The sequence below is a fragment of the Pristiophorus japonicus genome, chromosome 14 (assembly GCF_044704955.1).
Source record: "Pristiophorus japonicus isolate sPriJap1 chromosome 14, sPriJap1.hap1, whole genome shotgun sequence".
NCBI classification, from domain to species: domain Eukaryota; kingdom Metazoa; phylum Chordata; class Chondrichthyes; family Pristiophoridae; genus Pristiophorus; species Pristiophorus japonicus.
Window position 1 is genome coordinate 97,410,652 of NC_091990.1, and position 27,791 is coordinate 97,438,442.

General features: G+C 46.2%; 1 protein-coding gene across 1 annotated transcript in view; it reads right to left on the bottom strand.

The window, feature by feature from the left end:
• The window catches only part of cracr2b (calcium release activated channel regulator 2B), a 207,416-nt gene that overhangs the window by 22,892 nt on the left and 156,733 nt on the right, over positions 1-27,791 (bottom strand). Inside the window, exons 11-12 of the mRNA XM_070898566.1 lie at positions 26,876-27,155; positions 14,217-14,352 (exon numbers count right to left, since the gene is read on the bottom strand). Of these exons, the coding sequence (XP_070754667.1) occupies positions 14,217-14,352; positions 26,876-27,155 (416 nt within the window). The remainder of the gene's footprint in view (positions 1-14,216; positions 14,353-26,875; positions 27,156-27,791) is intronic.

Consider the following 27,791-nt stretch of genomic DNA (forward strand, 5'->3'; position numbering starts at 1 on the left):
GAAGCAAAGAGTAGGAGTAAATGGGTACTTTTCAGAATGGCAGGCAGTGACTAGTGGGGTACTGCAAGGTTCTGTGCTGGGGCCCCAGCTGTTTACATTGTACATTAATGATTTAGACGAGGGGATTAAATGTAGTATCTCCAAATTTGTGGATGACACTAAGTTGGGTGGCAGTGTGAGCTGTGAGGAGGATGCTATGAGGCTGCAGAGTGACTGGGATAGGTTAGGTGAGTGGGCAAATGCATGGCAGATGAAGTATAATGTGGATAAATGTGAGGTGATCCACTTTTGTGGTAAAAACAGAGATTCAGACTATTATCTGAATGGTGACAGATTAGGAAAAGGGGAGGTGCAACGAGACCTGGGTGTCATGGTACATCAGTCATTGAAGGTTGGTATGCAGGTACAGCAGGCGGTTAAGAAAGCAAATGGCATAGCAAATGGCATGTTGGCCTTCATAGCGAGGGGATTTGAGTACAGGGGCAGGGAGGTGTTACTACAGTTGTACAGGGCCTTGGTGAGGCCACACTGGAGTATTGTGTACAGTTTTGGTCTCCTAACCTGAGGAAGGACATTCTTGCTATTGAGGGAGTGCAGTGAAGGTTCACCAGACTGATTCCCGGGAAGGCGGGACTGACATATCAAGAAAGACTGGATCAACTGGGCTTGTATTCACTGGCGTTCAGAAGAATGAGAGGGGATCTCATAGAATTTAAAATTCTGATGTGTTTAGACAGGTTAGATGCAGGAAGAATGTTCCCAATGTTAGGGAAGTCCAAAACCAGGGGTCACAGTCTAAGGATAAGGGCTAAGCCATTTAGGACCGAGATGAGGAGAAACGTCTTCACCCAGAGAGTGGTGAACCTGTGGAATTCTCTACTACAGAATGTTGTTGAGGCCAATTCACTAAATATATTCAAAAAGGAGTTAGATGTAGTCCTTACTATTAGGGGGATCAAGGGGTATGGCGAGAAAGCAGGAATGGGGTACTGAAGTTGCATGTTCAGCCATGAACTCATTGAATGGCGGTGCAGGCTCGAAGGGTCGAATGGCCTACTCGTGCACCTATTTTCTATGTTTCTATGTTTCCCTTGTCCACTCTACTAGTTACATCCTCAAAAAATTCCAGAAGATGTGTCAAATATGATTTCCCTTTCATAAATCCATGTTGACTTGGACCGGTCCTGTCACTGCTTTCCAAATGCAGCGTTATTTCATCTTTAATAATTGATTCCAACATTTTCTCCACTACTGATGTCAGGCTAACTGGTCTATAAATACCCGTTTTCTCTCTCCCTCCTTTTTTAAAAAGTGGTGTTACATTAGCTACCCGCCAGTCCATAGGAACTGATCCAGAGTCGATAAGACTGTTGGAAAATGATCACCAATGCATCCACTATTTCTAAGGCCATTTCCTTAAGTACTCTGGGATGCAGACTATCAGGCCCCGGGGATTTATCGGCCTTCAATCCCATCAATTTCCCTAACACAATTTTCCGCCTAATAAGGATATCCTTCAGTTCCTCCTTCTTACTCGATCCTCGGTCCCCTAATACTTCCAGAAGGTTATTTGTGTCTTCCTTCGTGAAGATAGAACCAAAGTATTTGTTCAACTGGTCTGCCATTTCTTTGTTCCCCATTATAAATTCACCTGAGTCTGACTGCTAGGGACCTACGTTTGTCTTCACTAATCTTTTTCTCTTCACATATCTATAGAAGCTTTTGCAGTCAGTTTTTATGTTCCCGGCAAGCTTCCTCTCATACTCTATTTCCCCCCTCCTAATTAAACCCTTTGTCCTCCTCTGCTGAATTCTAAATTTCTCCCAGTCCTCAGGTTTGCTACGTTTTCTGGCCAATTTATGCGCCTCTTCCTTAGATTTAACACTATGTTTAATTTCCCTTGTTAGCCACGGTTGAGCCACCTTCCCAGTTTTATGTTTACTCCAGACAGGGATGTACAATTGTTGAAGTTCATCCATGTGATCTTTAAATGTTTGCCATTGCCTATCCACCGTCAACCCTCTAAGTATCATATGCCAGTCTATTCTAGCCAATTCACGTCTCATACCATCGAAGTTACCTTTCCTTAAGTTCAGGGCCCTAGTCTTTGAATTAACTGTGTCACTCTCCACCTTAATAAAGGAATTCTACCATATTATGGTCACTCTTCCCCAAGGGGCCTCGCACAACAAGATTGCTAATTACTCCTTTCTTATTACACATCACCCAGTCTAGGATGGCCAGCCCTCTAGTTAATTCCTCGACATATAGGTCTTGAGAACCATCCCTAATACACTCCAGGAAATCCTCCTCCACCGTATTATTACTTGTTTGGTGAGCCCAATCTATATGTAGATTAAAGTCGCCCATGATAACTGCTGTCCCTTTATTGCACGCATCCCTAATTTCTTGTTTGATGCTGTCCCCCAACCTCACTACTACTGTTTGGCGGTCTGTACACAACTCCCACGAGCGTTTTCTGCCCTTTGGTATTCCGCAGCTCCACACAGAGGAACAGAAGAGAGTGACTGCAAGTCAGGAAAGTATGGGGACCCAAGATGCAGTGATGGAGAAGCCTCAGCCCTTGACCCTGTCCAACAGGGACAAGGTACTTTCTCCCTGTATCGATGAGGAAAAGGACTGCAGGGAGGATGGGCAAACTAACCATGGTACCGTGGTACAGAGGACCATCCAAGTGGGGGGAGAAGGAAGGAGTGTGGTAGTGGTAGGGGACTTCATAGTCAGGGGGATAGATACTGTTCTCTGCAGCCGCGACAGGGAGTTCAGGAGGTTGTGTTGCCTGCCCAGTACTAGGGTTAAGGGTATCTCTCACTGCTGGAGAAGAACAGAGTGGGAGGGGGAGGGGGAGGATCCAGTTGTCATGGTCCATGTAGGAACCAATGACATAGGTAGAACTAAAAATGAGGTGCTGCTGAGGGAGTACGAGGAGCTTGGGTCTAAATTAATAAGCAGAACCTCAAGGGTAATAATCTCTGGATTACTATCTGAGCCACGTGCAAATTGGCATAGGGTCAAGCAGATCAGAGTTAAATGCATGGCTCAGAGTGGTGTGGGAGGAAGGCGTTTCAATTCATCCAGCACTGGCACCAGTACTGGGGAAAGAATGAGCTGTTCCATCGGGATGGTCTCCATTTAAACTGGACTGGGACCAGCATCCTGGTGAATCAAATAACTGGGGCTGTAGATAGGGCATTAACTAAAAGGTTGGAGGGGTCAGCTGAGAGGAAATTTATATATCTAATGAGAAAGGGCAATGTAACAGAGCAGTGTAGCAATTTGGGTAAAAATGGGTAGCGTGTGACAGGAAGGGTAACAGTGCAACAGAAAATAAGGTCAAAGCAGGAAATGAAGGTAAAAAAATTAAATTAAATGCTCTTTATCTGAATGCACAAAGCATTGATAACAAGATAGACGAACTAGTGGCACAAATCGAAATAAATGGGTTTGATCCAATAGCCATTACAGAGAGGTGGTTGCAAGGTGACCAAGGTTGTGAACTAAATGTTCCAGGGTACTTGACATTTTGAAAAGATAGGCAGAATGGTAAAGGGGGGGTAAGCCCTGATAATAAAGGATGACATAAGGACAGTGGAGAGAAAAGATCTTGGCTCAGATCAGGAAATAGAGTCAGTATGGGTGGAGATAAGGAATGACATGGGGCAGAAAACATTGGTGGGATTAGTATATAGGCCCCTTAACAGTAGCTATACCGTTGGCAGAAAATTAATCAAGAAATTGTAGGAGCTTATAACAAAGGTAATGCAATAATTATGGGGGTCTTTAATCTTCATATATTTTAGACAAATCAAATTGGCAAAGGTCGTCTAGAAGACAAGTTCATGGAATGCAATCGGGACAATTTCCTAGAACAATACATCATGGAACCAATCAGGGAACAGGCTATTTTAGATCTTGTATTGTGTAATGAGACAGGGTTAATTAGCAATCTCACGGTAAAGGATCCTCTGGGGCAGAGTGATCATAATACGATAAAATTTCACATTACGCTTGAGAGTGACTTGCCTAGGTCCAAAACTAGAGTCTTAAACTTAAATTACGCCAATTACATAGGTATGAAGTGTGAGTTGGCTAAGGTAGATTAGAAAAATAGATTATAAGGTATGGCAGTAGATAAGCAGTGGCTAGCATTTAAAGAAACATTTTATAATTCTCAACAAAAATACATTCCATTGAGAAACAAAAACTACACAGGAAAAGTTATCCATCCGTGGCTAACCAAAGAAGTTAAGGATAGCATTACACTGAAAGAAGCTTATAATGTTATTAAGAATTGTCGTAAGCCTGAGGATTGGGAGCATTTCAAAAATCAGCAAAGGATGACCAAAAAATTGATCAAAAGGGAAAAAAAGAGACTATGGGAGAAAACTAGCAAGAAATATAAAAACAGATTGTAAGAGCTTCTACAAGTATGTAAAAAGGAAGAGATCAGAAAATACAAACATTGGTCTCTTAGAGGCTGAGGCAGGAGAAATTATTATGGGGAATAAGGAAATGGCAGAAACGTTAAACAAATATTTTGTATCTGTCTTCACAGTAGAAGATGCAAAAAGCATACCTAAAATGGTGGGAAACCAAGGGTCTAATGAGGGTGAGGAACTTAATGTAATTAATATAAGTAGAGAAAAAGTATTAGAAAAACTAATGGGACTAAAAGCCAACACATCCCCTGGACCTGCCAGCCTACATCCTAAGGTTCTATAAGAGGTGGCTGCAGAGATAGTGGATGCATTGGTTTTGATTTTTCAAAATTCCATAGATTCTAAAGCGGTCCCAGCAGATATGAAGGTAGCAAATGTAACACCGCTATTCAAGAAAGGAGGGAGAGAGAAAACAGGGAACTACAGGACAGTTAGCCTGACATCAGTCGTCGTGGAATCCATTATTAAGGAAGTGGTATCAGGGCACTCAGAAAATCATAACGAGTCAATATGGTTTTATGAAAGGGAAATCGTGTTTGACAAATTTATTAGAGTTTTTTTGAGGATGTAACTAGTAGGGGAACCAGTGGATGTAATGTATTTGAAACATACAAGATTCTGAAAGGGATTGATAGGGTAGATGCTGAGAGGTTGTTTCCCCTGGCAGGCACGTCTAGAACTAGGGGGCACAGTCTCAGGATAAGGGGTAGGCCATTTAAGACAGAGATGAGGAAGAATTTCTTCACTCAGAGGGTTATGAATCTTTGGAATTCTCTGCCCCAGAAGGCTATGGATGCTGAATCTCTGTATATTCAAGGCTGAGATAGATAGATTTTTTGAGTCTAGGAGAATCAAGGGATATGGAGATCGGCTTGGAAGTGAAGTTGAGGCCGATGATCCTATTCAATGGCGGAGCAGGCTCGAGGGGCCGTATGGCCTACTCCTGCTCCTATTTCTTATGTTCTTATATTATAATCCTGGGGGATTGGCAACACTGACCCCATACTGTTACCCTTTTATCACTTATCAGCTAGACACTATTTCCTGGGGAGCCACTTGGGGTCAGATGCTGAGACTAGAATAAAAAAATCTCAAATGGTGTGTGTATACAAGGAGGTTGGGCAAAACATATATTAGCATTTTCTTTATATTATTAATTAAAAGATTTTTAATTGTATCAATTTAATTACTGGCACAACAGAATGGGTTCACCCCGACACTGGGCTGCGGTTATTGTGCAAGTGAGATTTCCCCATTATTATAAAATTCTTATGTACGATTGCGTTGAGGTATTTTGGTTCCTAGATGTTTAAGGATGACAGATCACACTCCCCCTTCCTTTACTGAGGTACTTGCTGGTCACAAGCAGAGTCCAGTTTTTAAACAAGAATGGTTCTTGGTTAATAGTGACCTGTCTCTACCCCTCACCCACATAACAAGTTACTGTTCTTCAAAAGCAATTAATTGTGTGAATCACTGAGTTATTGCAAAATGTTGTTTATATTAAAGGACTGCTAATGCAGAATAATAGTTCACAGCGCCCATTTGGAAATTAGTAAAGCCACAATCCTCCAACTCGCGGAGTGGGTCAGCAGGTATACAACATTTACCCCTGCTTCCTGGTGCTTGTTCCACAATAAAGAAAAGAAGAAAGCCTTGCATTTATATAGCACCTTTCACAACCTCAGGACATCCCAAAGCACTTTACAGCTAAAGTACTTTTGAAGTGTAGTCACTGTTGTAATATAGGAAATAGGAGCACAGCAAGGTCCTACAATGAGATAAATGACCAGATAATCTGTTTCAGTGATGTTGGTTGAGGGATAAATATTGGTCAGGCACAATGCTTCGAAATAGTGCCATAGGACTTTTTCTGTCCACTTGAGGGGGCAGACGGGGCCTCGATTTAATGTTTCATTCAAAAGACATTACCTGCAATGGTGCAGCACACTCTCAGTACTGCATTGGAGTGTCGGCCTAGATTTTGTGCTCTGGCCTTGAGTGGGACTTGAACCCACAACCGTCTGACTCAAAGGCAAGAGTGCTACCACTGAGGAGCTGACAATCCATTTAATTTATGTACCTGTCTCAGGTAATTTTTTTAAAACTCTAAAATGAAGCTCCCCTGTGTCTCTGTAGGTAAATACACTGTCCAGTATTGTACGAGACACACAGATCAAAAAGCTCTAGGGGCTAGACTTTCCACTAGGTGGCCATCGCCCCCAAAAATGGGCCTTGTTCCAGCGATGTATGATGTCTCAACCTTAGTGATTGCTGCAACATGGCCCATTTTTTTTTTGCGATTTTCCACTCGGCCTTAGGTCGGCGATGTGGGAATGGGCAATCTTAAAGTTCGACAATGTCATGTTCACCCACCGAATGAGGAAGTCAAAAGCTTCCCTAGCAACGGGCTTCTGTACGTGTGTTTTTTTTTTCGGCCGACTGGCTTGCCCATGTTTTGGGAGGTCAGGGGTCATCCACACATGCGCAGAAGGCACAGGGAGGGGCAGAGAGAAAGGAGATAGAGAGAGAGGAAGAAGCCAGAGAGTAAGAGGAGAGGGAATTTGATCATTTGCAATATAAATGCAAATATAAATATAGATACAAATACAAATATAAATACAAATATAAGTACTATAAAAAGTATTAAAATGTCTGCTGACTTCGATTCAGAGAGGAAAAGGGCTAAATCCTTCAGTGACGAAGCGAACGAGGCCCTGGTGAACGAGGTGCATGCCAGGTGGGCCGAATTGACGCGGAGTGTGCATGGGAAACCTCCATGTCTACAGAAAAGTTTGGGGGAGATAGCAGCCGTGGTGTCGTCTGCATCCCATGAGGCGAGGGGAGCTGACCAGTGCAGAAAACGCTGGAATAGCTTGGTCGCGGCAGCAAGAGTAAGTTGCATTTTATATTTTAACTAATATTTTACTGATGCATGCAAATTTTTATTAGAGCAATCAATGTCCTGCATTGAATTTATGTTTGTCATTCTTAAATGTATTACGTAAACCATGTTAAGATCTGGACAGTGATCTGAACCAGCAGCATGTAACATTTTAAACTGTTGTGACCTCAAGCCATTACCTAGTCCATTAGCTTATGCCATGCCGTGCTCTTTTCAGAAGATATCTATCAACCGTTCCAAGCAAAGGCGCTCGAGGAGTGGCTCTGCTCAACTGCAGCCACTTAGAGATTGAGGAGCGTGCGTCCATGACCACTCCATTCTCTTCTTCTCCCCCCCCCCCCCACACACATATAGATTGTGCTGTTGGATCATTACATTCATATACATTCAAATCCCCCCCAAAAATTTGCATTTACAGCATTGCATTCGTGGTACCATGGTGAAGCAAGTACATTTGAATGGAGAGGTACATACTTGGAATACACTTGGAGTCAGTGCTGGGGTCAGCACCGGTGTGTGAGGACAAACTAGTGCAATAGATGCTGGATGGAGCCCAGGTAGTCTGGTGGCTGCGCGGTGCCCAGTGCTGGCAGTGGGAACCCGGTTGGCTCAAGTTGCCTGCTCTCGGGGCTTTTGCCGTTGCTTTTAGCATTGGGCAAGTTCACAGATGCCTGTGACCTCCCTGTCCTTTCCTTGCGCCCCGGGTCGCTGCTGCTCCCTGAGGAGCAGTCATCTAGCAGTGCACAGGGAACTGCTGACTCACTGGGCGTTATTTGGTTTGGGATCCTGGCTGGTCCCAGTCCCATTTGGGAGAACCGTTGCGGGTGACCCTTTGTTCCCGGGTGTAGCCTTGGTGGTGATAGGGTCTGGGGGCTGCGCCTTAGTGCAGTTTGCTCTTTCAGGCTCGTGGTGGTTGCTGCCATCAGGTGCCAGAGAGGTGGAGCCGATCAGGGGCAGGGTATCGATACTGGTGCCGTTGCCCTCCTGAGATCGCTTGCTCTGCAGCTTGTCTATATTGGCTGCTTGTGACCACATTCTGTGGTGCATCACGCTAGTCCCAGGAATGCAGGCTACAGCATTGGGTAGCTCGCTGGACCTGTGTGCTCCCAATGGGCGTTTTCCAGCTGCATTGACTGTATGCAGTTAAAATCCTACATCGCACAACGTTTCATTACTTATTGTAAATAACCTGTAGCTCCGATCGCAATCGCGCAATTTTTCCTTGCTTATTGCATGTACACAACTTTGATCATCAATTACACATTTTACATCTAACTCACAGTTGCTGTTACAGAGTGTGGAATTGTCCCTTTAAGTGTGGTGAGTTGTGGGCCTCCTTTACGGGAGCCTTGCTATCTTTATCCCAATCCTCTTCTTCGCTTGGTACCACGTGTTGCTCCATCAGCGCTGCATCTCATGGTCCAGCTGCCGCCATTTTTTCTTCAGCACCTCACCTCGTGGTTTGGGCGCCATCTTTCTTCCATCCACGATGTCGACTGCTGTGATCCTCTGCTCCCCGGGTTCCGCCACCGAAGCTGGGAAGTCGCCTCTGGGTCCGATTTTCTTCCTCAGAGTTCGGACACTGGAGCCTGGAAGGTATATTCGGGTCGTCTCAGCTAGATCATCTCCACGCAGTCGTGCTGTGCAGTCTGTGCCTCGGGTGCTGTGCTGGTCTGCTCTCTGGTGCCGGGTCCAACCACAGGTGGGGGTTTGCTTTGCCTCTGAGTGTGGGGACGTCGATCGCTGGAGGGATGAAATCTTCCCAGCTCCAATGGATCTTCTCCATCCACCTTCTTCCCAGTAGCGTTGGTCCATCGCCTGCAACAATCCACAGGGGTAACTTGTGCACCGCGCCGTCATGGAGTAGCTTTACATCCGCACTATCAATGACTGGGATTAGTTCATTGGTCTAGATGCGCAGCTTTGCCTGAACCTGGACCAACTTAGGTCGTTCAGCCTGATTGTCCCATAGCCTCGCAAAGGCTTCTTGATTCATTACTGACTGGCTCGCCCCCGTGTCCACTTCCATCCTCAACGGAGAGCATTCGGTGATGCAGGTAAACCTGCTATATACCTCATCGTGGGGCTGAGCCACCTCTCTGACTATCGCTTCATAATCCGCGCTGGATTCATGGCTATCTGCAGACTCTTCAACACAGTGAGTCATATTTCTTTTACACATTCACTGGAGGTGGCCCTTTGTGCTGCATCCTTTACATACATAGTCTGTAAAACGGCACTGGTGAGCCCTGTGATTCGCTTCGCAACGCCAACGTGGTGCTACTCGATTAGACCCCTCAGTGGATTCTGAGTTAAGGGACTCGTGGGCCTGTTCTCTCTCCTGAGAAGATTCACATTTTACAGTTCAACCTCTAAAAGGTGCCACTCTGTGCACAGTACTTGCCGGGTTTGAGTCCTGAGGATGAATCATCCACCTAGAGCTGCAAGTCAAGGTCATGAATGCCTGGCTCACGGAGATGGCCTTCTGCAGAGTGACTGTGGTATTTGCAGATAGTAGCTTATGAAGAAGGCTCTCATGGCTGATTCCGATGACAAAGATATCCTACACCGCTTCGGCGAGGTAATCACATGGTGTCACCAGCCTTCTGAGGTCTGCAGCATATTTCGTGATCTCCTGGCCTTCAGGCCATCGGTGTGTATAAAACCGGTGTCTGGCTGTGAGGATGCTCTCTTTCGGCTTGAGTTGTTCTTGGATCAGCGTTACAAGCTCCTCGTACGTCTTGGTCATTGTCTTTGCTGGTGCCAGCAAGTCCCTGAAGAGGCCAGACGGTGGGTCCACAACTGGTGAGCAGGATAGCTCTGCGCTTATCAGCCAGTGTGGCCGGATTGTTGCTTGCCAGGTTGTTTGCTATGAAGAAATGGTCGAGCCTCTCCACAAAGGTTTTCCAATCATCACCATCGGCGAACTGCTGCAACGTACCAAGGTTAGCCATTTTCGCGTGAAGGTCCGTAATCTCGTCGCCAATTGTTATGTCTTCAGATGCTCTAATAATGACTCCACAAGACAATGTGTTGTGGCTTGAACTGTAGTGACCTTAGTCCATTTAATGTAACTCCAGAGTGAAGATCACACATGGTGGCCTGCCTTTTATACTAGGCCTGGCACACCTGTACAGGTAATCTACAAGTCTCACACTGCAGTGCCCTCTGGTGGCACACCTTGTAATAGCACAAGCAGTAACCATGTAGAATACATGACAACAGCTTTCTGGGGTAGTGAAAAGTATTGATATGTAACGTCTCTTGGTAATGTTCACCATTATGATGTAATAAACTCTGTAAAAATGTCATGTGTGTTTTTAAGGTAAACTTGATACGCTTGTTCAACTCCAGCCGGCACCAGCAGCTGCACCAACAACCTTGGAGGGGGAAGAGGAGGAGCAGGAGGAAATGGAAATGGAGGAACAGGAGCACTTTCCTCACCTCGAGGAGGAGGAGGAGGAGAAGGACGACGATCTTGAGCTCCTGCAGGATCCGTTTATTGATGTGGGGGGGTGGGGGTGATGTACCGGAGGATGAAGAGGCACCAGAACCAAGCAGTGTGCAGCCGATGACGCCAAGGCGCGTCATATTGCACACGCCGACTCCACGGAGACCGGTGCAGCAAGGTGAGCAATCGCCTACCTTGGAAGGGCAGACGGAGTGCTTGATCTCCATGTGCAGGGAGACGGTTGTGATAGGTCGCGAGCTTATCCAGGGGGTCCATCAGTTCTCCAAGAACTGGAGCCATTTCTCCACGAACTTCTCCAACTGGTCTGTCATGCAAACTGAGAGCGCACGGCAGACCTTGGAGGGGATCATTGAGCAGGCTGCCGCAACCAGTGTCCTTTGGTACGCGTTGCTGGCTGGACACGGCGCTGCACCCCAAGGTATTGGTTCAAAGTGTAACCCCTAGCACTCAAGCGAGTACTGAGGATACAGTTCCTCCTGACTCGGAAGATGAACATCATGCTTCACCTTCCACTCCGACACCTCCAGACTTGCCGTCGTCCGCTGCACGCCAGCTTCGTCTCGATCTGTGGGGACCAAAAAGGGCGGGTGGTGTTAAAACACGGGGTGGTTAAAGACCTGGAGGGAAACGTGGCCGCAGGTAGGGAGGGGGGGTTGTTTTTTCAATATAAATGTAAATGTTAAATGTTAAATGTTTTAAAGTTCATGCATTCATTATTGTTTGGGGTGGGGGTGGGGGTTTGAGGGTGTTGATTAAAATATTTTTAAAATTCGTTGTTAAATAAAAAATTTTCTTGAGTTTAGTAATTGTTGTGCATTCTCTTATAGTTACGTTAAGCATCACATTTTTACAATTGTTCTGCATTAGTTATGCATTCTATTATTATAACAAAAGGTTACTTAAGTTAAGCATTAATGCAAATGCCAGGCCAGTGCAGGCAAGGCAAAAACTCAACGCAAATCCAACTTTTGCTTAACCGTAATTGTAATTGTAAATTTGACTATCCACAATGTAACTTTAGGAAAAGCATTCATAAATGAGCTGCTGACGCAACAGCTTAGTGACCGCGTAACTGCCACTGGTCTTTGTGGGGGGGGGACCATGGCTAGATCACCAGGCTGATTGGCTTCCCCTAGGTCCTCACCAGCCTCCTCTTCCGGCTCTTCTCCTCACTGGCTGGCTCTTCCGTCTTCCCTCCTTCTGGACGTGGATTTGCAGCCCCATTTGGCATTAGTAGTCCTCTCCTTATAGCTAGGTTATGCAGCATGCAGCACACCATAATAAACTCAGCAACTTGGTCAGGATGGTACTGTAGGCTGCCACTAGAATGGTCGAGGCATCTGAAGCGTTGCTTTAGGACTCCAATTGCCTTTTCGACGATGTTGCATGTTGCTATGTGGCTTTCATTGTAACATTTCTCTGCTTCAGTGATGGGATTACACAATGGGGTCATCAGCCAACTGGCAAGGCCATATCCTTTATCCCCCAGCATCCAACCGTGACCTTCTGGCTGATTGACAAACAGGTCAGGGATAGCACTCTCACATGGATGCTGCCTGGAAATGTAACGTTTACTGTCATGATTAGTTGGTTGCGGTCAACAAGCTGCACATTCAGGGAGTGGAATCCCTTTTTGTTACAAAACACCTCTGCGTTCTTTAAAGGGGCTTTCAGGGCAATATGCATGCAGTCTATTGCTCCCTGCACCTTGGGGAAGTCTGCTATTCTCAAAAAATCCATAGCCCTCCTGGTCTGTGCCTGCCTGGCCATAGGGAACCTTATAAAGTCCATCCTGCGAGCATAAAGGGCTTCACTCACCTGCCGAATGCAGCAGTGTGGCATGCTGAGAGATACGACAGATGTCGCCAGCTGAAGCCTGAAAGGATCCCGATGCATAGAAGGCTAGGGCTGCAGTAACCTTCACCTCAATGGACAGTGAAGTTCTGATAGTGCTGGAAGGCTGCAGATCCCCCTTGATGAGCTGGCAAATCTCATCGATGACCTCCTTCCGGAAGCGCAGCCTCCTAAGACACACGTTTTCAGACAAGTTGAGGTAAGAGTGTGTTTCTTTGTACCTTCGTTGGCTGTACGCTCGTCTCCTCTGGCTCTGTCTATGCATTACTCTGCCACCTCTTCGATTGATCCTTTCAGAAACCAGTTACGAGTAATGGCATAGAAAGCATAGCCCCATCACTATCAATAATTATTTTCACATGCTATAAATGCACTTTTCACTCAAAAATGTAATCTATTAAACTACTTTCTCTATAAAAGCCCCAGTCTAACACTGCATACCAATCTCAGACTAATACTCTCTCTATTGCAGCCCCAGTCTAACACTAGGCCCTATCACTTTCAATCATTATTTTCACTTGGTATAAATGCACTTTTCACAAAAAAATGCCTAATCCACTAGACTACTATTAGTAAAATTAAATATAAGTAATAATCTGAATAAATCTATCTATACAGGACCCTTAAATAACTAACTATCTAAGCATGATTTTTTTTTAAGCTGTCTCCACCCTTCCTCCGATCTTCAAAATGGCATCCGTAGTGCCCATTTCCTTCAGTAAAGCCCAGGAAAAGCAACTATTACCCAGCGATATTCTCGGCAAGCAATCAGCCCGGCCATGTGCTGAAACTTCAAATCGGCCATGTGTGGGCGATCAGTTCAGCGAAGTGAGCCAAAACTTGGAGGCTTATTTTTCTGACGATCTTTCTGGCCTAGTTTCCCTTTTTTGCTCAAAATGGGCGATAGAGGTCCATTTGGGGCGATATATGGGCCATAGATGGGCGATGTGAAGTGGAAAGTCTAGCCCCTAGGGTCCATACTGAGTCAGTTAGTATTTGTTCATGGTAACATTAGGAGCTGATTCCTGCAGCTATGGAGAAAACATAATTGGCAAACAATTCGACCCAAGAATGATACCATTAGATACTAGTGTATGAATACTCAACACATTAATTGAAAATTCCTCTCTGCTATTTATTTGGAACACCTCCCAATATTGGCCTGGATTTTGCGATCGGTATGATGGTGTACTCTCAGAGTACGCTGTCATACTGCCTTTGAAATGGACAGTGTCTCTTCGAAATAGTGCCATTGGATCTTTTACGTCCACTTGACGGGGCAGACAGGGTCTCTGTTTAAAGCCTCATCCGAAAGAAGGCAGCTCCTGCATCCCTCTCAATATTTGCACTGAGGTGCCAGCCTAGATTATTGGGATCTAGGATCACACATGAAAAATGGTCACTTTGGTGAGGCACATCAGCTGTTAGAACCGTATTCCAGTACGATTTAGCCCCTTCATAACAGGAAAGGTAAGGAGAGATTTAAAAAGAAATTAAAGTGTGCAATTAAAAGTTCCATATTTACCAATTGTGGTATTAATTTCTGTGAGAAATCGGTCACAGCAGAAGCGATGGATAAACGAGCTCTTCCCAACACCGGAACTCCCAATAAACACCACTTTAAATATTCTATCAGGGGAAGAACTCATTGGTTCAGGCTCCTGGATAAAAGGACAAAAGAAGAATCAATTTACCTCCATTATAGACCAAATTCCCACCCGGTATCATTTCCAAGTACCCCACACTTCTTCATGGACCCATATTTGTGAGCTTTGACAGCACCAATATTTACTAAGTGTTTTATTAGCAATGTTGTCTTTATTATATCAATCAATTTAAAAATAAAATGTAATACTTGTCCAATATTGTGTGCTTGGGATGAGCACGAAAGCCATAATTTATAACACCAATTTGTTGTTGAAAATAATACTTTGAGTCTTTTGTCAAGAGAAAGCCTCAAAACATCCCATACTTCACAATATATCAAAGAACCTTGTAAAAGTATTTATTGCAATACAATTGTTCCAGATGGTGTCATTAAATCACAAATAAAAGGTAACATATCTATGTGAAAGGATATAGTTAGATTCTGCATTGCCACAAATTGACATATTGATGTCAACTTAAATCCAACTCAGATGAAGTCAAATTCCTCCAGAGATAATTATTAAGGGGAGAAGAAGAGGTGAATACGTCAATAACTCAAGCAATAGAGAACCAAAAAATAAGGAGCTAGATTTTGCAATCAGTGACGAACACTTGCATTTTCCCATAGACTTTTTATGGGCTTTTGAATTGGAACTTCCTCTCAGCCAATCATTCAAAAAGGATAGTGCCATCTACAGGGCATCTGGAACATGTGTCAACAGGGAAAGCAACTATGTGTCTCCATAACCAATCAGCTTGAAGAATCATTAACGAGCAACACAGGGTCTTGATGATCCATTGACCGTGGAGGCTGGTCGGGTGAAAGGTGAGGACAAGGAGCCCCATCGTGGTTCCGGGAGGTGAGGAAGGGGTGAGTGCGGGAAATAGAACAGACACAGTCGAGGGCCATGTCAACCATGGTGGAGGGGAATCCTCGGTTGAGGAAAAAGGAAGACATGTCAGAGGCGCTAGTATGGAAGGTGGCATTGTCAGAACAGATGCGACGGAGACTGAGAAACTGGGAGAATGGAATGGAGTCCTTACAGCAAGCGAAGTGGGAGGAAATTTAGTCAAGGTAACTTTGGGAGTCAATGGGCTTATAGTGAATGTTTGTCAATCGTCTATCTGCAGAAATGGAGACAGAGAAGTTGAGGAAGGAAAGGGAAGAGTCGGAGATGGACCATGTGAAGTTGAGGGAAGGATGGAAACTGAATGCAAAGTGAATGACATTTTCTAGTTCAGGGCGAGAGCAGGAAACGACACTGATACAGTCATTAATGTACCGGAAAAAGAGGTGAGGGAGGGGACCCAAGTAGGACTGGAACAAAGAATGTTCCACACATACCATGAAAAGGCTAGGACCCATGTGGGTTCCCATAGCAACACCTTTAATTTGGAGGAAATGAGTGGAGTCAAAGGAGAAGTTGTTCAATGCAAGAACAAGTTCAGCCAGGCGGAGGAGGGTGGTGATGGATGGGGACTAGTTGGACCTCTACTCGAGGAAGAAGCTGAGTGCCTTCAGGCCATCCTGGTGGGGGATAGAAGTATGGACATCCATAGTGAAAAGGAGGCGGTTGGGGCCAGGAAACTGGAAACTGTTAAAGTAGCGGAGGGCATCGAAAGAGTCACAAATGTCAAAAGTCAAAAGAAAATTGTCACTAGGATAGGTGTGGATTAATTAAAGATAGCCAGCACGGATTTTTCAAAGGCAAATCGTGCTTAACCAACTTGATCGTGTTTTTTGATGGGGTAACAGAGAGGGTTGATGAGGGCAATGCGGTTTCAGTGGTGTGCATGGATTTCCAAAAGGCGTTTGATAAAGTGCAACATAATAGACTTGTCAGCAAAGTTGAAACCCATGGAATAACAGGTACAGTGGCAGCACAGATACAAAATTGGGTAAGTGGCAGGAAACAGAGAGTAGTGGTGAACGGTTGTTTTTCAGACTGGAGGAAGGCATAGTGGTGTTCCCCAGGGGTACTAGGATCGTGGCTTTTCCTGATATATATTAATGACTTTGATGTGGGTGTACAGGGCACAATTTGCATGTGACACAAAACGTGGAAGTATAGTGAACAGTGAGGAGGAGAGTAATAGACTTCAGGAAGACAGACAGGCGGGCAGACATGTGGCAGATGAAATTTAATGCAGAAAAGTGTGAAGTGGTACATTTTGGTAGAAAGAATGAGGAGAGGACATATAAACTAAATGGTACAATCCTGAAGGGGGTGCATGAACAGAGACACCTGGGGGTAGCTGTGCACAAATCGTTGAAGGTGGCAGGGCAGTTTGAGAAAGCTGTTCAAAAAGCTTACGGGATCCTGGGCTTCATAAATAGAGGTAAAGAGTATAAAAGTATGGAAATTAAGATGAACGTATAAAGCATTGGTTCAGCCTCAACTATAGTACTGTGTCCAATTCTGTGCAGCGCACTTTAGGAAAGGTGTGAAAGCCTTCGAGAAGGGGCAGAAAAGATTTACGAGAATGATTCCAGGAACGAGGGACATCAGTTACGTGGATAGACTGGAGAAGCTGGGGTTGTTCTCTTTGGAGCAGAGAAAATGGAGAGGAGATTTGATAGAGGTGTTCAAAATCATGAGGGGTCTGAACACAGTAGATAGAGAAAAACTGTTCCCATTGGCAGAAGGGTCGAGAACCAGAGGACACAGATTTAAGATGATTGGCAACAGAACCAAAGGTCACTTAAGAAATAACTATTTTACGCAGCGAGTGGTTCAGATCTAGAATGCACTGCCAAAGAGGATGGTGGAGGCAGACTCAATCTTATCTTATCTTTCAAACGAGTTTCTGAAGGGAAAGAATTTGCAGGGCTACGGGAAAAAGGCTGGGGAGTGGGACTAGCTGAGAGTCGGCACGGGCCTGACGGGCTGAATGGCCTTCTTCTGTGCTGTAACCATTCTATGATTCTAAGCCTCCCCAACATATTCTGGCACGTTTAATGTTCATATATCAGGTAAGTACAGCAACCTCACACCGTTCAATGTATTTTACTGGTGAGTGTCTTGGCGAGGTGGCGTTGCTGCGCAGCTTCTGGAGCAGCAGGGTATCTCGGACAGCAACTTCCTGATTATATATTTAACTGCGCATGTGCGGCCATTGGATGTTACTGCCCGATTTGCAAATTAATAATAGTCAGTGCGGTTAGCCTCACCGTTGACCACTCTGTCTCACTGCATTTAGTTCTCTGCCAGATATCTGGGAAATTTAAACACAAGGAGAGGTGAGACGAGGTGTGATAAATGGCGAGGAGTGGAGATGAAAGAAGGGAGGAGAGGAAAGAAGAGGATTGGAGATGAATGGAGAGAGGAGAGGACAGGATAAGAGAGACGAGGCACGGAAATGAATGGAGAAGTAAAGATTGATGAATAGCAGAGATAAATGGAGAGGGGAGAAGAGAGGTGATGTGAGGCAAGGCAAGGCGAGATGTTTTGAATGCAGAGGCAAGAGGAGGTGTGAAAATGAATGGGGAGACTAGTGGGCCAAAGTTGCCCCGCGCTGGCTTTGGGCAGTCACTTCCATTTAAGTGATATTTTAGCGCTGTGGCTGGAAGCACCGCCCCCAGTGTGGAATTGGTCTCAGAGGCAAAAAAATGTGAGGGGCGGTAACCGGGTGTTCGCAGGGCTGTCACGGGGCACGACTCTCAGCGCTGCGTTGAGCACATCAACGCGGCACTTCCGTGCTGCATCGCGCTGATGTGTCACAATGTCCCTCCTCTTTTAAGGGGGGGTGAGGCGTTGCGAACTCTGCAACCTCTTTAATGGAGGTGTGGAACCCATTGGGCCACCAGGGAGGGTGTCGGCTGGGCCAGCATCCTGGCATCCAAGACGGGGTGGCGGTCCCGTCACACTAGTGGCTGCCATTGTTGGGCCGACTGAAAAAAGATGGCGGCCGCAGCAATACCGCCTCCCCTTTAAGGTTAGCTGGGGTACCCCAGCCACCACAGCTTCTCGTCATGAGACGCTGTCGCTGGATTCGCCCCATGTCGACTTCGCGTCCAGCGGGGCAATTTTCCCCAAGGGACGCAAAGGGGTTGGCACGGGCCTTTCTGAGAGGGGCAGTTTTGGCCCCTAGGAGTGATAAATGGAGGTGAGGAGTGGTGAGAAGTGAAGAGGCGATGGGATGAATGGAGAAGAGGCGATAAATGGAGAGGCGAGGAGAAAAGTGCATGTCAATGGAGAGAAGGGGAGAGGAGATGATTTTAGAGGAGAGCAGTTGAATGCAGAGGTGAGCAGATGAGAGGTGAGGAGATTAATGGAGTGCAGAGGTGAGGAGTGGAGATGAATGGAGAGGAGAGGATATAAATGGAGTAGAGATGAATGAAGAGGCATGGAGAAGTCAGGAGAGTCGAACAGATGAAGAGGTGTGGAGTGGAGATGAATGCAGAGAAGAGAAGAGAAGAGGAGGTGAATGGAGAGAAGGAGGTAAATGGAGCAGAAATGAATGGAGAGAAGCTGGATGGAGGAGAGGCAAGGAAATGAATGGAGAGGCGAGATGAGTTGAGAGGCAAGGAGAGGAGTGAAGAATCTTTTATTTCTTTATTTATTCATTCACAGAATGTGTGCATTGCTGGCAAAGCCAGCATTAATTGCCAATCCATAGTTGTCCTTTAGCCGCCCCTTGAACCGCTGCAGTCCGTGTGATGAAGGTACTCCCACAGTGCTGTTAGGATTTTGACCCAACAACGATAAAGGAACAGCGATATATGTCCAAGTCAGGATAGTGTGTGACTTCGAGGGGAACTTGGAGATGATGGTGTTCCCATACAACAGCTGCCCTTGTCCTTCTAGGTGGTAGAGGTCACAGGTTTTGGAGGTGCTGCCGAAGAAGCCTTGGCAAGATGCTGCAGTGCATTCTTTAGGTGGTACACACTGCAGCCACAGGACGTCGGTGATGGAGGGAGTGAAAGCTTAAGGTGGTGGATGGGGTGCCGATCAATTGGACTGCTTTGTCCTGGATGGTGTTGAGCTTCTTGAGTGTTGTTGGAGCAGCACTCATCCAGGCAAATGGAATGTATTACATCACACTCCTGACTTGTGCCTTGTAGATGGTGGAAAGGCTTTGGGGAGGTCAGGAGGTGAGACACTCATCACAGAATACCCAGCCTCTGACCTAGAAACATAGAAAATAGGTGCAGGAGCAGGCCATTCAGCCCTTCGTGCCTGCAGCAACATTCAATATAATCATGGCAACTTCAGTACCCCATTCTTGCTTTCTTTCCATATCCTTTGATTCCTTTAGCCATAAGGGCCACATCCAACACCCTTTTGAATATATCTAACGAACTGGCCTCAACAACTTTCTGTGGTAGAGAATTCCACATGCTCACAATTCTCTGAGTGAAGAAGTTTCTCCTCATCTCGGTCCTAAATGGCTTACCCCTTATCCTTAGATTGTGACCTCTGGTTCTGGACTTCCACAACATTGGGAACATTCTTCCTGCATCTAACCTGTCCAATCCCGTCAGAATTTTATATGTTTCCATGAGATCCCCTTTCATTCTTCTAAATTCCAGTGAATATAAGCCGAGTCAATCTGGTCTTTCTTCATATGTCAGTCCCGCCATCCCAGGAATCAGTCTGATGAACCTTCGCTGCACTCCCTCAATAGCAAGAATGTCCTTCCTCAGATTAGGAGACCAAAACTGAACACAATATTTAAGGTGTGGCCTCACCAAGGCCCTGTACAACTGCAGCAAGATCTCCCTGCTCAAATCCCCTTGCTATGAAGGCCAACATGCCATTTGCCTTCTTCCCCGCCTGCTGTACCTGCATGCCAACTTTCAATGACTGATGTACCATGACACCCAGGTCTCATTGCACCTCCCCTTTTCCTAATCTATCACCATTCAGATAATATTCTACTTCCCTGTTTTTGCCACTAAAGTTGTCACCTGCTCTTGTAGCCACAATAATTATATGGCTGGTCCAGTGAAGTTTCTTGTCAATGGTGATTTCTAGGATGTTGATTGTCATGTATTCAACCAGCATTGTAACCCATGTATAAACTGACCTAAGTTGTACACCGTGAGAACACTGACCACTAGGTGGGAGACACTCCTAACCTGGACCTTCAGGTATAAAAGGGGAAGCTCCACCCACCTTCATCACTTGAGTGTTAAGGAATAAAGGACAGATCACAGACTGACCTTCTCTCAAGCATGGGCCTCGTGTGCATTTATACTGTATAGTAAGGACGTATTAATGGCGACAAGAAACTGGGATTTAAACCACGCGAGCATGGCCACTAGCAGAACAGATGAGAGGTACTGTGTTAAGGAATGGTTGGGACAGAGATTCAACATTGTTAAAGCAGCACACAGTTCTCCAGGTAGACAAGGGCAGTCGGGCATGCCCCAACATGTAGTCGAACCCAGAGGGGGAGTTCGACAGAGACAATGGCAAGCTGAACAGCGATTCACGCCATTGCAAGGGACAATGCGGCCAGTAATGGGGCCATCAACACCTGTTAATGGTGCACTCAAGGACAATAACAGGGGCAGTCAGGGATGATCGACTGGCAAGGGACCTTTTGTTTCAAACTGCAACTCATGCTGGAGGCGTGGAGGCACACACTCAGCCGGAGTTTGCAGAGATGAGCAAAATACCTGCAGAAATTGCAGAAATGGACACTGGGGGAAATCGCTGGAAGCTGAAGTTCAGCGAGTTCATGTGGAGCACGTATACAGTTCATGCACCAGGACGCCACCGATAATGATGAAAGTGCTCCTCAATGGCATCCCAGTATCAATGGAGTTAGACACGGGTGCCAGCCAGTCCCTGATGGGTATCAAACAGTTTGAAAAGTTGTGGGCATCCAAGGCCAGGAGGCCAAAATTATCGCCGATTGACTCACAGCTACGGACTTACACAAAGCAGATCATTCCGGTGCTGGGTAGCGCCACGGTAGTCGTGACCCACAAAGATTCGGAGAACAGACTGCCACTCTGGATTGTCCCAGGGGACGGTCCCGCACTACTGGGGAGGAGTTGGCTTGCTGTCATGAACTGGAAATGGAGCGATGTCAATGTAATTTCCTCTGTGGAGCGAGTATCATGCTCACAGATCCTGGACAAATTTGGCTCATTGTTTCAACACGGCATTGGCACTTTCATGGGGGCCAAGATAGTGATTCACATAAACCCAGACGCCAGGCCAGTACACCACAAGGCCAGAGCGGTGCCGTACGTGATGTGGGAAAAGATAGAAGGCGAATTGGACCGCCTGCTGAGGGAAGGCATCATCTCGCCAGTCGAATTCAATGACTGGGCGAGCCCGATTGTGCCGGTGCTCAAGGCGGATGGGTCGGTCAGGATTTGTGGCGATTACAAGGCCACCATCAATCGGGTGTCACTCCAAGACCAGTACCCACTACCGAGAGTGGAGGACCTCTTTACGATGCTATCCGGTGGCAAAATTTTTTCAAAATTGGACCTGACCTCAGCTTACATGACCCAGGAGCTGGTGAGTGAGTCGAAGAAGCTGACCACCATCACGACACACAAGGGGTTGTTTGAGTACAACAGATGTCCGTTCGGGATTCGCTCGGCCTCCGCGATCTTCCAATGAAATATGGAAAGTCTCCTCAAGTCAATTCCAGGGACGGTGGTTTTTCAGGACGACATCCTCATTACGGGTTGCGATACTGAAGAACACCTCCACAACCTGGAGGAGGTGCTACGCAGACTGGACCGGGTAGATCTGCGACTGAAAAAGGCGAAGTGCGTCTTCCTAGCTCCAGAGGTAGAATTCCTGGGGATGAGGGTAGCAGCAGACGGGATCAGCCCTACTGCATCCAAGACGGAAGCGATCCAGAGAGCACCCAGACCCCGTAACACGACGGAGCTGCGTTCGTTCCTGGGGCTCCTGAACTATTTTGGTAACTTTCTTCCCAAATTGAGCACGCTGCTAGAGCCGCTACATGTGCTCCTACGCAAAGGTCGCGAATGGGTCTGGGGAGCAGCCAGGAAAGGGCTTTTAATAGAGCATGCAATTTGTTATGTTCCAACAATCTGTTAACGCGATATGACCCATATACGAAACTTGTGTTAACGTGCGATGCATCGTCCTATGGTGTCGGGTGTGTGTTGCAGCATGTCAATGCCAAGGGTCAGTTACAGCCGGTAGCTTATGCCTCCAGAAGTCTGTCCCAGGCAGAAAAGGGCTACGGGATGGTAGAAAAGGAGGCGCTCGCATGTGTATATGCGATAAAGAAAATGTACCAGTACCTGTTTGGCAGGAAATTTGAGCTGGAGACAGATCACAAACCCCTAACGTCCCTTTTGGCTGACAACAAGGCCATAAATGCGAATGCATCGGCCCGCATACAGAGGTGGACACTCACGTTAGCCGCCTATGACTACACAATTCGGCACAGACCGGGCACCCACTAGCCACCACTGAGGGGGCTACCGAGCATGCTGCTGAGATGGTCATGGCTGTGGAAGCTTTCGGAAGCGAAGGCTCACCCGTGACAGCCCGTCAGATTAAAGTCTGGACAAATAGAGACCCGCTATTGTCTCTAGTCAAGAAATGTGTCCTGAATGGTGACTGGGCAGCCACGTACAGGGCATGCCCTGAGAAATTTAAACCATTTCACAGGCGCAAGGATGAACTCTCGATTCAGGCCGATTGCCTACTGTGGGGAAACCGTGTAGTCATGCCCCAGATGGGCAGAGATGTGTTCATCAGAGAACTCCACAATGGGCACCCAGGCATTGTCACGATGAAGGCAATTGCCAGGTCACACGTTTGGTGGCCAGGGATAGACGCAGATCTGGAACTTTGTGTTCGCAGGTGCAGCACGTGTGCCCAGCTGGGCAATGCGCCCAGGGAAGCCCCCCTTAGCCCCTGGCCATGGCCCGCCAAGCCATGGTCACGCATCCATGTGGACTATGCAGGTCCTTTCATGGGGAAAATGTTTTTGGTTGTAGTAGACGCCTACTCCAAATGGATCGAGTGTGACATTTTAAATTCAAGCACATCCTCTGCCACTGTAGAAAGTCTACGGGCAATGTTCGCCACCCACAGTCTACCGGACATCTTGGTCAGCGACAATGGCCCGTGCTTCACAAGCACTGAATTCCAGGGCTTCATGGCAGGCAATGGAATTAACCATGTTAGAACGGCACCGTTCAAGCCAGCCTCAAATAGCCAGGCAGAACGAGCAGTGCAGATAATCAAACAGGGGATGCTCAGAATCCAAGGGGGTTCCCTATAAACCCGCTTATCACGCCTCCTGTTGGCCTATAGATCCCGACCACACTCGCTCACAGGGGTTCCACCCGCAGAGCTACTAATGAAAAGGACGCTCAAAACCCGGTTATCCCTTGTACACCTAATGAAAGAAATTGTCGAGAGCAGGCGCCAGTCACAACATGACTACCATGACAGGAATGCGAGGGCGCGATGTATTGATGTAAATGATCCTGTTTTTGTCCTCAACTACGCTGCAGGGCCCAAATGGCTCGCAGGCACTGTGGTTGCCAAAGAAGGAAATAGGATTCTGGTAGTTAAACTTACCAATGGACAAATCTGCCGCAAACATGTGGATCAAACAAAAAGGAGGTTCAGCAACCCCATAGAAGAAGCAGAGGAAGAACACGATAGAGTTCACTCCACCACAGATGACCGAACAATGGAACCAAAGGGAGGAGACCCCAGTCACTGTGGGCAGTCCGGACATGCCTGAGGCACCGCGAACAGCAGACACTCAGGCCAGCACCCAACAACCGGAGCCCCAACTCAGGCGCTCTACAAGGGAGCGTAAACCACCAGAGAGACTCAACCTGTGATCCCAATAAGACTTTGGGGGTGGGGAGGTGATGTCATGTATTCAACCAGCATTGTAACCCATGTATAAACTGACCCAAGTTGTACACCGTGAGAACACTGACCACAAGGTGGGAGACACTCCTAACCTGGATCTTCAGGTATAAAAGGGGAAGCTCCACCTGCCTTCATCACTTGAGTGCTAAGGAATAAAGGACAGGTCACAGACTGACCTTCTCTCAAGCATGGGCCTCGTGTGCATTTATACTGTATAGTAAGGACGTATCATTGATGGTGGAGGATTCGATGATGTTAATGCCATTGAATGTCAAGGGGCAGTAGTTCAACTCTCTCTTGTTGAAGATGGTCATTGCCTGGCACGTATAGTGTGAATGTTACTTGCCACTTTTCAGCCCAAACCTGTTTTTTTTCCAGGTCTTGCTGCATGTGGGCACGGGCTGCTTCATTATCTGAAGAGGTGTGAATGGAACTGAACATTGTGCAGTCATCAGCAAACATCTCCACTTCTGACGATGATGGAGGGAAGGCCATTGATGAAGCAGCTGAAGATGGTTGGGCCTAGGACACTGCCCTGAGGATCTCCTGCAGCAATATCCTGGGGCTGTGATGATTGGCCTCCAACAACCACAACCATCTTCCTTTGTGCTAGGTATGACTCCAGCCAGTGGAGATGTTTCTCCCCAATCCCCATTGACCAGTTTTTCTAGGGTTCCTTGGTGCCAAACTCGGTCACTCCTACCTCATCGCTGGAATTCAGCTCTTTCGTCAATGATTGGACCAAGGCTGTAATGAGGTCTGGAGCCAAGTGGTCCTGGTGGAACCCAAACTGAGCATTAGTTAAACAGGTTATTGGTGAGCAAGTGCAGCTGGATAGCATTGTCGAAAGCATCTTGCATCATTTTGCTGATGATCGAGAGTGGGCTGATGGGGAGCCATAATTGGCCGGATTGGATTTATCCTGCTTTTTGTGGACAGAACATACCTGGGCAATTTCCACATTGTCAGGTAGATGCCAGTGTTGTAGACTGGAACAACTTGGCTAGAGGGGCGGCTAGTTCTGGAGCACAAGTCTTCAGCACTACAGCTAGGATGTTGTTGGAGCCTATAGCCTTTGCTGTATCCAGTGCGCTCAGTCATTTCGTGATATCACGTGGCATGAATTGAAATGGCTGAAGACTGACATCTATGATGGTGGGGACCTCATGAGAAGGCCGAGCTGGATCTTCCACTTGGTACTGCTGGCTGAGAAGAATGGAGAGGAGTGGAGATGAATGAAGAGGAGAGGAGAGAAGTGGAGAGGAGAGCAGAGGAGAGATGAATGAAGAGATGTGAAGAGATGAGGAATGGAGGTGAATGCAGAGGCAAGGAGTGTGGATGAAAAGAGAGTAGTGATGATTGGAAAGACCAGCAGTGGAGATGAATGGAGAAACAAGGAGAAATGAGTAGCGATGAATGGGGAGACAGGAGTGTAGCTAAATAAGAACATAAGAATAGGAGCAGGAGTAGGCCATTCGGCCCCTCGAGCCTGCTCCGCCATTCAATGAGATCATGGCTGATCTTCTACCTCAACTCCACTTTCCAAATCTATCGATCTCGGTCTTGAAAATACTTGAGCCTCCACATCCCTGTGGGGTAGAGAATTCCAAAGATGGAGAGGAGATGAGTGGAAAGGGAAGGAGCGGAGATGATGGAGGTGCGAGAAGAAGTGAGGAATGGAGTTGAATGGCCAGCAGTTAAAATGAATGGAGAGGTGTGAGGAGATGAGGCCAAATGTTAATTCACATCTGATCATTAATGGAAGATCATGGAGAAAATGAAACGACATAGGAAAAAAACAACCTTATTACAACGGAATTTTTTTGACAAGGACATCGGATTCAATCTCAACTACAGCAAAAGAAAACCAGAATAATAAAGTTAGGTCATATGTTATCATGTTTATTCAATCCAAACATTACATACCAAAAGGTACTGGATCAGGAAATTACGTAGTAATATTAGATATACAACTAACCAACAGAACTTAGGACATGGAATCAGAAAGTTTCCAAGGCAAGTATACATTGCCTGATAATACAGAGAGAGGTATGCTTTTACATGCACTATTTATTACGGAGCACAGGCCAATCCACACTGCGAGATATATGCGCACTAGGTCCGTGCAACAGAGCTGGTCTCCAGTCGTCTTGGTTAACCCTTGCCACTGGACCAAGACCTAGCTGTCAAGCCCATGTGGTGGCTGATGTGCAACAGTCATCACGTTAAAAAAATCCACACACAGGCATCTTCCACCCTTCAAGGCTTAGTTCGGGACCTGGAATATTAGGTTCCTCATTGAAACACCCGTGAACTTTTTGACGTGGAAGCGTGTCATCTCGATTCGAGGAACTGCCTATGATGATGATGATTATTACAGACCCATAAAATTATGGGAATCCTGATATACATCAATATTTCCTAAACTCAATGTACAACACCATAAAATCCACTTACCTGAAACCAAAGACTACGCAACAAATGCAACCTGTGAAAAATCATGCATCCTTAATCATACTGAATTGTTACTTCCCTTCTCTCAGCAGGAGATTTCTGATCTCATATTTTTTTGGTAAACACTTGCTGAGCAGAAACACAAACAGAGACAACTGCTTACTTTTAGCTCGCGTACCCCTGAACAGTAAACATAGGAACAGTGAGCAACCTATAAAGTAAAACTGGCCCTACTCACCAATGTTTCTATGCCAATGGGCTGGCCTCTGGGTGAAAGTGGAGCCTCATCCAGGTCTTTGTCTTCCTCTTCTGAGGTGTATGAAGGTAGACCTGCCACCCCACAGCCTGCAGCCTCACCTGGCAGTCTTTGGTCTTCCGTTGGCGTTGGACTGCATGGCCCTTCCGCACCAGTTTCTCCTGTGCACGGCCCCTTGGATACATATTTACAGTTCTTCTTACTGGGCTCTGATGCCACTTCCTCTGCGGCAACGAGAGATAGATCTGCAGCGACGAGCTGTCTGCGCAAAAGTCCATTTGTCACAGATACAGAAATGAATAGAGCAAAATCAAAAATAGCCAATGGTAAGTTTGAGATAGAAACAGAAAATGCTGGCAATATGTTTGAGGATCAGTTTCAACCAAAGCCAGAAATACATTCCATGCAAGTAATTAAAAAAAAAAAGTGCAATTTAACAAATTTGGGGGTAACTTTAACCTAACTCGTCAGCGGGAAATCCACAGGCTTGCATGGAACACTGGTTTTACACCCCACACAATATTACTCTTCATTGAATTAAATGAAGAGCCAAATATGATGGGGTGTACAACTAGCGTGGCACTCGATCCAATCAGTTTCACGACAGGCGGGTTGGGTTAAAGTAGCCCCCCAATCTGAACAATTATTTGCTAATGCCAGATGTTTCCATTTTTGTTTTGCAAATGATAAATCCCAGATTAAGGGTAATTTGGAAATGATAGTTTTCACAGAATGCGCTTGGAAAACTGGAAGTATTTTGAAAGAGAAAGGATGTGTGCCATCATAGCTTACTTAATTTAGACAATACAATCAGTGGCCCAGGAACAAAAGGCACAGAAAGCAGGGGTGATATAATCAAACCTGATTCAACATTACAATTACCTTAGAGGAAACTCAC